The sequence below is a fragment of the Rhodamnia argentea genome, chromosome 5 (genome assembly GCF_020921035.1).
Source record: "Rhodamnia argentea isolate NSW1041297 chromosome 5, ASM2092103v1, whole genome shotgun sequence".
Lineage (NCBI taxonomy): Eukaryota > Viridiplantae > Streptophyta > Magnoliopsida > Myrtales > Myrtaceae > Rhodamnia > Rhodamnia argentea.
Genome location: NC_063154.1, coordinates 4886629 through 4901845, shown reverse-complemented (window position 1 = coordinate 4901845; position 15217 = coordinate 4886629). Strand labels below are relative to the sequence as shown.

The window sequence follows — 15217 nt, the reverse complement described above, 5'->3', positions numbered from 1 at the left end:
TGGCACTATCGTGGGTGTCCCAACGGCAGGCCGTACTATCCATAATTAAACTGGGAACAAAACTATCAGGAACTATCGGATGGGCAATAAGCCGTGGCCGATCAAAAGGATAATAGCACGAATGATTTTTGAACTTTGGCGTTAATATGTGACATAGTCTCTCAATTTTAAATTTATTTAATGTGATCTCCGAACTTTATCCCAATGTACAAAGCTATTTCTAAACTTTTAATTCAATCAATATGATCTCTTCACTTTAGTCAATGCCGGGGGCGGGAGGAAATAGACATTTTCTATAACCAAATGATTGAAACCGAATTAATCACTGTACAAACAACATGAGAACTTTGTGCTTTCCTCCGAGACCCAGTGCGAGCCTAACAGTTCTTAAATTATGATCGGTTGGGTATCGGAGAGTACAAGGTTAAGCAATACTTACTTTGCATGGAGAGGCCTTGACGGATTCGGGAAGCACACTGTGTGTGGAACGACCTCGGAGACTCGATGATTGAGATCTTCTTGTTCGGTGCCGACCGGGATGTCGCCGTTCTCTTGACTCTGTTTGTGTTTCTTGCTCATCAAGATGCAGAAACAGAGCGCTCTGAGCCACGTGCTTCCAGTTTTCATGGCAGATGCCAAGAGGACATCATCGTTATGTGGCCGGAAACGTGAAAGCAGAGCCAGGGCAGCCTCGAGGGCGGAGGCGGTACCAGAAGCCGCTCCACCAGTAGAGTTCCCGAGTCTCCCAGAACAACTGTTTCGGGAGCTGGTCGAGCAATATGGACTCTTCTTCTTCTCCCGTAGGAACAGAATGACCCATGGTTCTCGGCTTTTCGTAGTCGACATTCACCGTAGCTATGGCTAGTGTTTTGTGGTGTTTGGGTTACTTCCATGGGAGCACTTTTCTGGTCCTGCTGACACCGGAGAAAATTTAGACGTATGAACCAGGCGGAGATCAATTGGTGCATATTATGTAAGTCCGTTCGTGCTGATAGACTGTAAAGGATCTTTTAGAAAGAGCAGCTGATGCTTATGCCAAAGACGCTAATTAAAGACTTGTCTCGAGATGGATCACTTTTGAGCACAAATTGTGAAAGCCAATGAACAGCTTTTCTAATTTATTCTGGCCTTTTTCAGTTGAAGCATCATAATTCGTTTCATTCGTTCAAGGAGTCGGAACAATTTGCAACGCAGCTCCTGCGAACAACAAATTCCTACTCCACCAACGACTGATCTCCATCCCCGTGGGTCAACTTGCTACTGTTCTCAAAGGAAAAGACCATAGTTCTTCAAGAAAAGCTCTTCCTTTTTCGCTTTCATTTAATCTTAGAGGAGTTAAATGGAGCATGAGCTAAACGGAATTACCAAAAATGGAATCATATTAAAAAATGAGAATTCACAAGGATGAGGTTTCATATGATCAGGCATTGAAGAGCTTCCGGAAAGGACCGTCCTTCCTATCCTTAGCCGCTTCCGTGAGAGCAAGAAACCTCTTGAAACCTGTTGAGGCGGCACCACGCCCTAGCGCAGCGGCTCTAGTGAGCACATCCTCCCCAGATGCGATCAAGCTGACTGAAGCGATGTTTGACATTGCAGGAGCTATTGTGGGAACTGGGGCAGCAGGAATGACAGGTGGCGCTACAGGAGGTTGCACAATCCCAGGTCCAAGTTTGTTGAAGTCATCCAATATAGTTTGCTGATCGGCCTTCTTGAGCCCCTGCACACACCAATACCATGTCACAACCGTCATAAAAACAAACTCTAGACAAGGTAGTTACGATCCATTTAAAGAAATCATGAAGAAATGATGAAGCATAGATGCTTGCGGATTAATTTTCCATTGTGCAAACAAGAAAGAAATCACAACTGTTTTTATTTTTTCTTTTTTTACCACAAGAGAAGACACTGTTCGCCAACCAGTTTGCCATGACCATAATAATGTCATTTTTGTTTTGCTTGGTGTATCTTGATCCGTCGATCATCTTAGAAAAGAATACTCTTATCAAAATCAGCCTCAGAGATCAATATTCTGTCAACTACCTTGAGCTCCAGAACACGCTGAAACTCCATTGTCGTTCCTTCTGGTAATAATGCACGATATGTATCTGCCACAGAATCAACAGGAGACAGAATGACCTGCGTTGGAAAACAAATTATGTGTGACGGACAAAGGAGACCTCATGTACTTGAGAGTAACAGCCTGCACTAAGTAAAGAAAAGAACCTTTAGAAGTGCTTCAGCTTTGCTCATCTCTCGGCTTACAAACTTAGAATAGCTGGCAGCGCTTGATGTCTGCACCAGAGAGACAGATTGCAAAATGGTTGCATGAGCTTGTTGGTCTAATGGAAGAAAAGACGAAAGAATCCCTTGAAAAACAACCGGGATTGACCAAGAATTCCAATCAAACGTGCAACATCTAACTGCATCAATATAAATTAAAAGGTAATTCCCTGTAAAATTTGCAGATATGGGATTGTCTGACTGTAGATCAAAGCAAAACTGTGGGCCAAACAGTTTGGCTGCCCACTTATCAATGCTTCCCTAAAAGCAGCAACTTTTGTTCTCTTACACAGGAAGCTGATTGCTAGTCCCTTCGCCACCGAACATTGTGATCTCCCAGTCCCACAATTGCTACATCAGCTTAATCAGGACCTCCCTAGTTACTATTGCTTCCCCGGTCAACTGAGACAAGCTGGGACATTCTAGGCCCACAACAATTCTCTGCCATCCTATCTAGTCCAGCTATGACTAGCAACATAACTTTGCTAGTATCCTTGTAGAGCTATTGCAGAGTATATAGTAGCTGAATGATTTTGTCTGTTGCAAAAGGTATCATAAAAACTAAGCAAAAATCATAATCTATATCAACACTGGATAAGCTGCCCAATTAAGTAAGTTATGGACGACCAGAAGCGGGAACCCAATGTCCAGAAAATAGGTTGAGATGAACAACTGTGCTCAAAGGTGCAAGCAACGCGAAACACAGAGAGGTGAGCGGGGTTTCAGGGTTCCAAGCAATTGGTGGGTGTACTTGAAAGTCAATCTCACGCATTCCAGTGTAAGTAACACAAAATTTGCCATCATAGGTAAACCACATCCACAATATGCTAAGAGAAAATATCTAGGTAACTTGCACGTTCAGATAGTTCGTCGACAATAGGATAAAAGTGCAATAGGAAATTCAAGAGTCTATATTTGGATGTCATCGAAGCAACAAAACTAATTGTACTCACTTGTCGGCCTAGGGAAGGAATATCTAGGAGGATTGTCTTTATGGCTTGAGTATCCAACAGCATCTGCAAAAAAGTATGATACAGTTAAAATGATTTCAGGACATCAAATTCATTCCGCAAACTAGAAAGACGATACCACTCGAAGCAGGAACAACAATAGAACAAGTTCCTTTTCATTAAAAGTTCAATCAATGAAAACACAGAATAAAATACCTCCCTAAGTTGCACTATGTTACTTCGGCTATAGTTTTTATGATACTAGCCGTTGCAAAAGGAAACTTATCATGCCAATTTAGGGTGTTGAATGTGTCCTTTGGCTGTTCATTTAAGAGAAAAGCAACTGGCATGCATCAAGAGATATACACAAAAAGGAATACATGTCTTGTTTTCTTGACAATAAACCTTTGAAAAGTATAAAGATAGAAGAATGAGAGACATTGAGCCCCTTAATTATAATTACATCAATAAATGAAAAGAAGCTACTCGTGGAAACAAGTGCTAGCATTGTGGGAAGTAGAGAGCTCTCAATGCAAAGAATTTAAGGAGTAATCTGAATAGTGAGATGCTTTCGATATGATTCCAATATGTCAATTGACCAGGTACTGCATGAAAGTCAGTCTTAGCACATAATCCTCAAATGCAAAATACCAAACCTTCCTGAATAGGGGGATGCTTCAGAATGATGACAAACAATAAAAAGAAGCAGCAATTACTTGTTGGGCTCCAGTTTCAGATATCTGTTTGCATTTAAATATGTTGACGTAGAAGCGGGGACCAAGTGATGACGCAAGCTGCAAGAACAAAGTTATCAAGGTTGAGAAGAAAAAAAAGGGACTGAAGAAAGCAGATCTCCGCTGGAAGTTATGCAACAAAATGCATGGGCGCTACTTTGGCTTGTAAAATGTTTGCCTAACAGAATGATGGCTTAACCGAGACCCGCCTTATTCTACGGCTGACAATGAGTATAGCTATGCATAATTGTGGAAAGAGGCTCCTGAGAAGTGTGTCATTGCTCTGCAACATAAGAAATACTAACCGCGAAAGATACGTAGGAAGTGTTGTGCCTCAGTTTATTTCGTTTTGTAGCTAAATGACAAAATATCTAGGCTGATGCATGAAATCAGCAAATAGAAAAATCCTTCAGGTTACCTTGTCCAAGAAGAATTGGAAATAAATAGGAGACAGAAGGCTTCCAAGCACAGGAATACTATTATTCAGCATCAGATTTATGTTGTTGACATACCTGCAAGAAAAATGTGGTCATACAAGCGAATCATAATCTCCATTAAATGTGTTTTGGATATGTAGAAATCATCTCACCCTGATTGATCCCCGACACTTTCTAGAGTGTTCCATGGGATGCGTGTCATGGCAGCCATTTCTATATCAAATTTCGTTTCTAGGCCATGCACTAGAGTCACAAGTGCTTTTGTTATGACTGCAGAAAATTCATCCTGTGATACCGCTGATAAGTTAGCAATTAGTGACAAAGAGAATGAGTACCTCACAAGTGCATGCAAATTGAAGTCAAACAATACCTGTACTTCTGACATATCCACACCATCAGCGTATTGGGAATCGATTATCTTTGATACGCTTTCAGCCAGTTCGCCAGCCTATCAAAATGTCAAACTGCAGTTACGATAAACTTACACTGATTTTACCCAATCAGACTGGAATTCAAAAATCAAATATCAGTAACCACCTAATATTGTCTCAGCCCTCATCAAACAATTTCTCGTAGTAATGATGCCTTTGTGGAATTCTCTAGCACTATAAAAAGCATCGTATAATTACATTCTGTCGCCTAAAACGGTAAAGGCAATAGCAAAGTTGACTCTGAAATTCTGATTAGCATTGACAACAATTAGAATAAAATATTGCAATCTCACTATCAAGCACCAAAATTTTGATTTTAACCCCTTGAACTTTGGTCCCTAATGATGGCATTTGGAAGTTTCTTGTGAATAGTATTAAAGATGGCATTGCAATTGGATACACTCTTGAGTAAAGCACAAATGGTCCAAAGAACCTTCTGGTGGGACATTGCTATAATTTCAGAGATGATGTTTGTATGTTCTTCCCGGAAGAATAACATGGAAGCAAAAACAGTCCACAGAACCTTCTGGTGGGACATTGCTATAACTTCAGCAATGAAGTTTCCATGTTCTTCCTGGAAGAATAACATGTAACACAACAACCTCCTATTAAGCGCATACAGTCTACAACTTTCCATGTTGCTTAAAACTGTTCTTCCATAGTTTTAACAATATGACAAGGTAAAATAACCCAGCAGTCCTGATAATCGCTAAGGAAACAACAATAATTTAATAACTAACCGTTTTATGGCAATATTCAGCTGAATTCACTATGTAGCAGATCACTCTTTCATCTCTGTCTGAAGTCTGCATAATTACAATGATTGCTCAAAAGGAGGACATATAAGAACTTTAAGAATAGCCAGAAAAAGTTATAAAATAGACTACCTTTATCTGTCCGTCTATACCTGTGGCCGCTGCAACAAGCCCCACACCACCTTTAGGTAGTTTTGCAAAAAGTTTTGTGGCATATGCTTTAAGAACTCTTTGAAATACCTGATCATAGTTTCCAAGTCAAGTTCTATCAGGTTTCCAAATCTTAATTTGTGATGGTGAACTGGATGAGATCATCAGATTTTACTATAAATACTGATTCTCAAATAGCATGACTAGATATATAACATGCAAAATGAACTGCTATTAGATAGTTGAATGACCAAATGTTCAGGTAAAAGATCCTCATAGCTAGAGAGAGAGAGAGAGATTTGAATGGTAACCGAAGGCTTAATCCCTACTGAGGCCACTTTCAATACTTATATCCAAAGACAGTTTGAAACTCAGAAAACCTAACTGGCTAAACAGCCCCCCCTCCTTTTTCCCCCACAAAAACCCAACAACAAAATGCAAGAATAAAAAGGGGGAAAGCCACCGATCCTCCACAGCACAAACTTTATGTAACAATACATTCTTTTCCTACAGCTTACGCCACCTAACTTACACCAAACGTTGCTTAACTTACAGAATGAACGATGTAGCTATGAACTTATTTGCGTTGGGCCACATGGTCCAGTCACTAGACCCATCATAACTACAGTAGATCACTCCAATTGAGGCATTCCGTTATCTGCCCAGTTCATAGGAACTCTAGCTTGAGCTAATCTTTACAAGCGCCATTACCAATTCCATTATAAAGGAACGCATCTAAACCATTGAAATCGATCAACACACCTTGAACAAATTGAATAGCGTCTGGTTCTTTGTCAGAGCACTGCAACGCTTTAAGCTTCTCTTGATGATAAGAAACAGCTAAGACAACATAAAAAGAGGGTCTGTCAGCACAAAAGCTCAAAAACCTACCCCTCTACAATCAAGTATACTGTATCGATTTAGTCCTATATAGGTAGTAATTGGAAAAGTACTACAGGATGCACACCCCTTGAGCATTCATGAGAAAATTTATGTATTCACAAAATTAGCAAATGAATCGAGATCATGGTTCAAAGTCAAGACAGCAGAACCGAAAGAGCAGTCACTAGATTTTCACTCCACCCAAATATACATGAGTCGAATTTTCAGTTAATTGATTCACTATCACCATCTGCAAACGTCTACAGCTATATTTGGTCAGTAAATCCAAACGCAAAAGATGCATCAGATACTTGCAGTTGTAACCGAAATCAATGTTTCAGTCGCTTACCTGCATGCTACTGGTTAAAACATTGTTCTGACTCCCCTCCTCGATATCCCATGTTTCCTCCTAATAGAGGACATCATAAGCAGGCAAAGTTAGTCCTAAACCATTGAATGAAAAATATGGAGAGCCAAAGTCCAAAAAGAAAGAACTGAAACTACCTGGACAAGTTTTTCAAGACTTTCCATCAGTGTTTTCTCTTCTAGCTCTATATATACCGTTAAATGAGGTTCGAAGCAAGACGAAATGATTCCACGGAAGTTGAACTGTCATCAACAAATGGAATTAGTTTTCGTGAACTGTTTAGGTCAAAAGATGTTCATAGATGCTGTTCACAATCTTCAATTAAAGTTATACAGTAAGCATGCCCGGACACCTGAACATAAACAATGGAACAACAGTTTTCATTCCTTATTCTTAGCTCAAGCACTCTAATTTCTCCGTCCAAATCCTCAAGACTTGTTGACTGTGGTCTAGAAGTAAAACCCAACTAAGAATAGTCGTTGCACGAATAGATTTCCTCCTTAGAAAAAAAAAATTCACAAAAAAAATGGGTTCAATGACATCCTATTGTTTAAGTCACAAAAAAATTTTAGACTACAATTCTTATTCTATCTAATGCAAACTTTAAGGACGAATTTTAATCCTATGACAATAAATCACATAAAATCTCCACACACAAGACAAGGTAAAATCTCCGAAGCACCAACACAAGTACCAACTTAATTTCTTGTTTTCTACACAAGATTAAAAAATTTACCCCAGCACCAGGCACTGACACATCTTTGTTTCCATCCTTCTCCTGTCAATTGAAATCAGAAGAATTGGCAAAAGGGTGAAAAAGCAATCTTACAGAACTTCACATTAAGGACTAGAAATCGCTTAAAGCACTGTCCTGGATTTACCTCATCCTCAGTTCCTTGATGTGCCGCAAGTTTCCGTTCGTACTTCTTTCGTATATCAGAGACAAGTTGACTGTTATTTTCACCCTTATCTATGTCATCTTCACTGATGATCTCTTTGCTCCTAGCTCCTCCCCCAAATTTTTCTGCCAATTCATCTTCAAATTCCAGGGTTCGTTGGAGTGCCTAAAGTTAATTGTCCATGACAAATAACATTCTATAAGAGGCTACGAAGAGCTTTCCAAATGTGCAAATTCAATGAGATCAAGCAACCAAATGACATTATGTTCAGTGATGTTTCCACGTAGAGCATCCTGCATAAGTAACTGTGCAAGATATAGGCCTACGAACAACAGGAGCACAATTGCGAACTATGAGATCACGCGGGCCACAAGGACCTCTTTGCCCTCTCTTACTCTTACATGTATAGCAAGGACTAGGGAATATCCAATATTAGGATCTCAATAAGTACAAGTGACGATGAAAACACACTAAGGTATAGCACATGCACATGATAAAATCTAGTCAAGCTGACACTACCCAGGAAAAAGATTAGGACAGGTTAGCAGAATAGATACTATCACATGAATATTCATAATCAAGTAAAAGCTCCAATTATCTCTACAACATGGTTATGAAAAAATGCTTTAGGGAACTTTTTGATTTGACTCTGACCATGAGATAGCTAATTAATCCATAATTATCATATGGAGATTATTGAAGCGATATCATCTCAGAAGCCAACTTTAAGACATTCTGAAAATTGATTGAAGGACTACATACATGTATAAGCATTTTTATAGGGAAGACCTACATAGATTCTCGACCAATGTGTTGCAACATCCTGGAAACACAGCCTTAGTGAAGAATCTATGAGCCATGATACGGGCATAGTGAATACAGCAGAAATGAAAGGTCCCATGAGGGTTTGGATATCATAAACTTACCAATAACAAAGTACCGACATCTGGCTTTTCCTTCAAATTGACGAGGATCTCTTCAAGTTGTTTCCTGAAGATATATAGAAGAAGTAGATTAGTCACATCTTTTTGCTTCATACTGCTTCTGAGAAACTTCTGCAATACTTGCAAGATCAAATTGACTCCAAATGCTTAGCATATGTAGGGCAGTGCAATGACCATGTCACAAATGTCAGTCTTCTAAGATCTTGTTTAACGCTGGCATTCAAAAGTAAGAAAATTTCTGTAGTGCACTGATGAAACTCATATTAAAGACTCCACCTCTGTTGGAATGCACAGGTTTAATGGGCAAAAAAACATGATCTTTTTCCCCCTTTAAAAAACTATTGCTAAAAAATCACTCATGCTTGAAGAAAATGACAAAGTTCCTCAGGATGAGATTATAAGAAAAATTTGGCACGAAATTGACAGAATAAGTTTATAAGGCCAGCAAACTTCACAATTATACATAGCTCTTTTAGCAGTTTCTGCAATGTTCCTTTGTGACTTCTTCCTTACAAGCTCGTCTGATTAACGTCCACCCTGATCACTAACATCTTGAAAGTTTAAATAATAGCAGCAAACTGAGAGATCTCCCAGTGTTAAAAATAAAAGTGGCACTGTGATAACTCAACTTACTTGACTGACCTTTTAATAGCTAGAGATGGTCATAATAACACTATTTCAACAAAAGAAATGGTACATTTCCAGGTGAGTATACCTTGTCTTCTTACAGAATAGGATGCAAAGCCGATAAGGGACGTGCCAGGAAGGAGGAAAGATCTTCCATATCTCTTCATTGGTTCTCATTCGACGCTTAATCCAGGCATATCTCCGTTCTGTTTTATCCAGCTTAGCAAGTTCTGCAGAAACAAACACGCATCAGCTTGAATACCTCAGAAAAAGCAAACAGTTAACTTTGGTAAGTCTGAAAATAATAGTATATCATCACATGCACAATACAAAGTAGGCAAAAATGGCAGACCAGCTCCTTCAAATATCTGTTCATAAGACGTGAGCTCCCTGCTGCAAAATGTATTCACCAGCTCCTCCCTCACAGAAGGCTCCAACGCGTCAACTACTAAGCAAGCATCGGATAAGTGTTGCAGCAGATTTGTCTCTTCGCTCTCTTTTCCTGTACCTAAGCTGAAATAAGGGGCCAGTCAAGTATGCCGTCCAGATTATCCCAAAAGACGAAAAATATCTCCCGTCATAAATTCCAAAATTGCAAACCAAAAGAACTGCCAGATTAGTATTTCAACTTTAGCCAGGAAGCAATAAGAAAGATATAAAAAGGAAGAGTTGCATTAATCTATTTATTGAGTTTCACATGAATGCATCTTGAGGTTCATTTGGACACTTAGTACTACTGAGGCAATAGTCAAGAATGATCAAATAGAGGACAAACCATGTGCATAAAGAGAACAGACTATTCATGACTGACAGGAACTCATGCATTCCAAGAATAAAGTACCTCGAAAAATCAGAGAACACATGCGACTTGAGTATTTGTTTGATATTCTTAAACTTCTCCCTAAGCTCTGTTATTTTGGGAATATCCCTGTAGGCTTCAAAATGACTGCACAGCTGGTTCACAGCCTGAAATGCATCAGCAGAAAATAACTCAATCAATGCTTTTTTACAGGACTATGCATAATATAATCTAGATATTCCCAGAGATAAGATCTGAATGACAAATCAAGTTAAAGCACAAAGAGGCGTTCCACAGCATTCAATGACTGAATGAGGAACCAGGTCATCTAAGATACGAAATGGAATAATGCAAGCATGAAATCCTGCGGGTAAGGCAATAGCACTTGGATGTCACTCCATATTCTGCATAGATATAGCATAATGCAAATTATCATGTATTCCATAGAGCTAGATAAGCCCAGAACCTTCTTTGGCGATGAGTAACCTAAACAACTACAAATTAGCACGAATCAAGAGCTGACCACCTTCAACAAATATTTTGGCAGAATGAACAATATACGAAGTTTATACCATTTCCTAAATATAATGTTTAATCTAACAAGTTATTTGACTCACGAGCAATCACAGTACCTCCAACTGTGCAGCTGCCTCTTTATATTGTCTTTTAGAAGCCATTATCTGGAGTTGCTCAATGGCTGAGACTGATAGGAAAAAGAGCAACACAAGTTAAACATGTAGCATCTCAGATGGTATTGTCAAAGTAAATTGATCATGCCAAAATAATTATTCACTTTAATGAAATATGCCAGATATATTGTCACAAGCTACAGCACATAGCAAGACCCTAAATGTATAAAACAGGACCCACAGGTCCATCATGTACCATATTTCCTTCAAAGTAGTAAATTGGATACCTAGGGCAGCACAAAACAAGTTTCGAGCAAGTAATGACATAGCCTGATGAAAATGGGGAAAGAAGCGAAATGAAACTGGGAAATGATCCTCGTTTTATTTTAGTTTGATTTTATTGTGTTGTGTAATTGCCAAGCAACAAGAAGCACACATGCTAGTGCACACAATAATCTGCCATCATATTCAAGAATACTGTTTATGCAATATTGTGTATTCAGGCACGACTATCAGTATTTCCAACAAGTTGAGAATTCATTTATTCCCCCAAATAAAGCTACGACACTAAAAGTAAGCATGTTTGATGAAGAAACAAATCCTTATTTTCCTGATATTAATTAAAACCCAGGGAATAATTAATGCCCACAATGAATCCACAACCGTGTAGAGCAAAATAAGAGGCATGCATGATTCCAAAATGATATAATGTAGACAGCAAAGACACTGACCAAGCATGGTAAGACGGTGAAGAGCAGTGATCGTTGTTGTTATATGCTTCTTAGCAAAATCCAACTTCTTTATGTCACGACAAATTTCCTGAACCATGGTCTCACTTTGCTCGGCTTTGGTTTTTATTTCCCGAATCTTGTACATGAGTTCCTGCTTGAAAGGAAAAACATATGAACATGAAAATAGCAGACTGACGAGGTGGTGTTCAACATAGTTGAAGTTTCCTTTCTGCAAGATGGCATCAAATATAAATAGTTACTTTAGATTATTCTTTAACAGACCTCAACAGCGTGTGTAGCAGCAGCAAGATCTTCCTTGGCTTTTGTCCCTGAATTACTCTGTAGAAATGGACCAGAGAGAGGTTGTCAAAAGTTTAGATAGGAAAAATTTGAACCAAACCAGAATTCCATAACGCGTATGAAATAATGATCGAAGTTTCAAATGATTTTGACATCTTGTTTCCTACCCACATCTCATGTAGAATCAAGTGATGGTGTAACAGCAAAGACAGCCCAACAACAGTCATGTAAGCTTCTATTTCCAATCTTACAGAGAAGTGCTATTATGTAACCACTTTGAAATAAGTAAGAGACATTTACAAGCCCCTTACAGATCCAGAACTTGGCAATGAAAAAGTACTCGATGTAACCTCCCTCAAATGCATCCATAGAATTTCACCTCACCAATAACAGCATAAATAAGACGCTTATTCCTTAAGAATCACAAGGAAAGCCAATGACTCAATAGCAAAAATATACACAAAAACAAAAACAACAGCGCAGCTTCTTCCCTTTTTGCAATTTCAGCGTTGTTAAGAGCAAAAACTCATGATGCTACAGAACTGATTCACCATCTTGTCCACAATGTGCCAGTAAACTACATGCCACTTCGTTGAAAAATTCTTTTGGAGCATAACGAGATTCACCAGGCACGATTGAATCAATTACGCAATATGCCAAAGAGGAGGACTCGAGAAAAAGATAATAAAGAACGACCTGCTGGCGAACAGCTGCCAAAATTTCAGAATCAATACGACGAATCTCACTGTGTATCTTCTGCATCAAGGGCTCGACCCCGGATAACGAAGCCTCTGCAACAAATAAAGCGTCTTTCGCCACGTTAAAACGCCAAAAGCAGCAGACAATCGTATCGGAAGAGAAACGCTCAGCCGAGAGGGACCTGTAGGGAACATCTGGTTGATGTACTCCAAGGTACTTGACTTGTCCATTGCGCTATGAATCGATCGCGAACGCGAGTCCTCAGTCTCCAGTTCGACCTGTCAACCGGTGGAAACCACCCGCGATGGGCAGAATCAGTTCACTTCCTGCTGTCCTTGTCTCCGCAACCCTTCATTACGCTTCATCCCCTCATATCTGCACCGAATTAAAGTTTGCTTCCGGCTTAGCGCCGACGGCAGCACCGGGACCACTGATCTCCGAGCAAATTGAAGAGGGAAAAAAGTGAGAAAAGTATTTCCTCAACCGGAGACAGCTTGAGATCTTCAATGAATCCCCGATCACAATCCGACTCCGACGCCGGAAGAAGAGACAAAAGTTGAGGAATCGATTCAGCGGACATACCAATCGAAGATCCCCGAGTCGACGATGGAAGCCGTCAAGCTTGTTTGGAGAGCAGATCAAGATGAACTGCTCCAATTCTCCACGAGCGAGCAGCGACGAATGTCTCGATCCGTCAGCTTAAGCTAACGCGGGGAGTCGAGCGAAGCATATGAAAGGTGCGCTGAAAGGAGAGCAGAGGAGTGGGTCTAGTAAAAACCGGAGTGCTCTGAGTTTTTTTCGAACAATTATCAAACAAATAAGAAGAAAATTCAGCTCCATTTCTTTTCCCAAATCGAGACGATAGTTTTCAATTTTGGCAGGGAAAAATAAAATAAAATTTTGCTCGGCTTAAAGTTGGGTATCCGAAATAATCATGCTCCAGAATACGTCAAATTCTGAAATTAAGTTTACATTTATTTCGACAAAATAAACAATTTAAAATATAATTTTGAAAATATAATTATTCGTATCGCTTAAAAGATAAATAAAAAATGTTATATAGTTCATGAAAATATTCAGACATAAATTATTATTGATTATGAAAATATTTCATATTGACTAATTGTTTTAAACCATACGAATGAGTAATCAATTTTGGAAATATATTTTTTTATTATTTATTTTTCGTGAAATAAAAATAAATTTTTAAATATATAAAAAAATATATTAATTTATCGGAATATTGCTGAACAAAATTAGCACTCTTTTCGGTGTATCATTCATTTCATAAATCTTCATATGTGAACATTCTTTAGGCACAGTTGCATGCTTCCGTCTTGAAAAACCAAATGATGCTCTTTCCTAATGTTTTTTATGATGAAAGTGGATCTAGAAAAATCAAAAAATGATGAGGACCCGATTATCGGGCGAGTACTAAATCTTGTTGGAATAATCCACTCGAGTCTTAAAACTCTCGTTCCGTGCATTCAAAATTCTAAAAACTTGCAACTTCAAGATGTGGTCATTTCGTTAACTTAGTCGATTTTGAGTGGATAAAAAATACATGTATTTTTATTTTATTATATGTCATTTTCTATTGCGCGTGATGTCAATAAAAAGACGACTCATAGTTATATCGTCCACTAAGATTAATGGAGTTAACGGGAGGAAAGAATTGGCCAACTATGATAAGTTTTGGAAAATAAATGCACAAAATAAAAGTTTTGGGGCTCTAATGTATTACCCCGACAAATTTTAAGACTTATACGATAATTATCGCAATCAAAGACATATTTATATTATGGAAATTCTAGGATAAATTATTCAATCAGTCATAAACATATAGTGTGGATGTCAAATTTAATTCTAAACTCTCTAATTTCGTCAATTTAATCTCAAACCTTTACACAAAATTTCAATGTAGTCCTCATGGCCAATTTTCGCAAAAAACGCTGGCGTAGCAAGACGCCACGTAAAACGATCGGTAATGATTGGACCGTTACATTTTCAATTTCCGCAGAAAAACAATCCAAAGGGCTTTATTGCAATTTTGGGTAAAAATTTAGGATTAAATTGGCAAAATTAAAAAATTTGTGACTAAATTAATATATGTACAATAAAATTGGCCCAATACCCAAAAAAACTCCAACTTTAGCATTTGTGACAATTCTACCCAAAACTTTTTTTGTCCCATAAAAAACCTCCAACTTTTATATTTGTCTCAATTATATCCCAAACTTTTGCTTTTATCACAATTCTACCAGCCTAGTATCGAAAAAACCCTTAACTTTAACATATATCCCAATTATATCCAAAACTCTTTTTTTGTCTTATAAAAAACCTACAACTGTTACTTTTGTCCCAATTCTACCATCGTCACCCTTCCATCCATAATCACCATTAGTTAATCTATGTGACATTTTCACGTTAATGAATTACACTCGGTAAAGGCGACATGAAAAAACCCATGAACTTCTCTTCTGTAATTTGCTTCTCCCACATATTGCCGAGGATATAGAGCCACTCAAGACAGCACGTTTCGTATTCTCTTCGGTACTCAGCAGCCCAAAAAATGGCTAGGCATGAAGATATTTGGACTAACG

General features: G+C 38.5%; 2 protein-coding genes across 5 annotated transcripts in view; both read right to left on the bottom strand.

Moving 5' to 3' along the window:
* Positions 1 to 1288: 1288 nt before the first annotated feature.
* Positions 1289 to 13388, bottom strand: LOC115750253 (vacuolar protein sorting-associated protein 53 A). Of its 4 annotated transcripts, none has more exons than XM_048279125.1 (24): positions 13106 to 13388; positions 12796 to 12989; positions 12612 to 12706; positions 11898 to 11954; positions 11616 to 11766; positions 10888 to 10958; positions 10298 to 10422; positions 9809 to 9969; positions 9545 to 9686; positions 8812 to 8875; positions 7868 to 8050; positions 7723 to 7764; positions 7124 to 7228; positions 6969 to 7028; positions 6500 to 6577; positions 5720 to 5827; positions 5573 to 5638; positions 4554 to 4849; positions 4383 to 4476; positions 3947 to 4024; positions 3234 to 3296; positions 2224 to 2292; positions 2041 to 2136; positions 1289 to 1717 (listed from the first exon to the last, which is right to left on the bottom strand). In XM_048279125.1, exons 2-24 carry the CDS (start codon positions 12842 to 12844, stop codon positions 1421 to 1423), a joined length of 2550 nt encoding a protein of 849 aa, XP_048135082.1. In that variant the 5' UTR covers positions 12845 to 12989; positions 13106 to 13388; the 3' UTR covers positions 1289 to 1420. The 4 variants fall into 4 exon arrangements, with proteins under 4 accessions (XP_048135082.1, XP_030543340.1, XP_030543347.1 ...); XM_030687480.2 differs by having other exon boundaries at positions 12796 to 13044; positions 13197 to 13388; XM_030687487.2 differs by having other exon boundaries at positions 13197 to 13388.
* LOC115749848 overlaps positions 9176 to 15217 on the bottom strand; it is a 469397-nt gene continuing 463355 nt past the window's right edge. Inside the window, exon 9 of the mRNA XM_048279124.1 lies at positions 9176 to 9350. Within this exon, the coding sequence (XP_048135081.1) occupies positions 9339 to 9350 (12 nt within the window). The 3' untranslated portion in view covers positions 9176 to 9338. The remainder of the gene's footprint in view (positions 9351 to 15217) is intronic.

Excerpts from the sequence above, each read along its gene's own strand:
- LOC115750253 (XM_048279125.1), bottom strand. The coding sequence starts at position 12,844 with ATGGACAAGTCAAGTACCTTGGAGTACATCAACCAGATGTTCCCTACA. Across the intron at positions 11,955-12,611 it reads TGGCAGCTGTTCGCCAGCAG|AGTAATTCAGGGACAAAAGC; the intron begins GTCGTTCTTTAT and ends CCATTTCTACAG. Across the intron at positions 9,970-10,297 it reads GTGTTCTCTGATTTTTCGAG|CTTAGGTACAGGAAAAGAGA; the intron begins GTACTTTATTCT and ends CCCTTATTTCAG.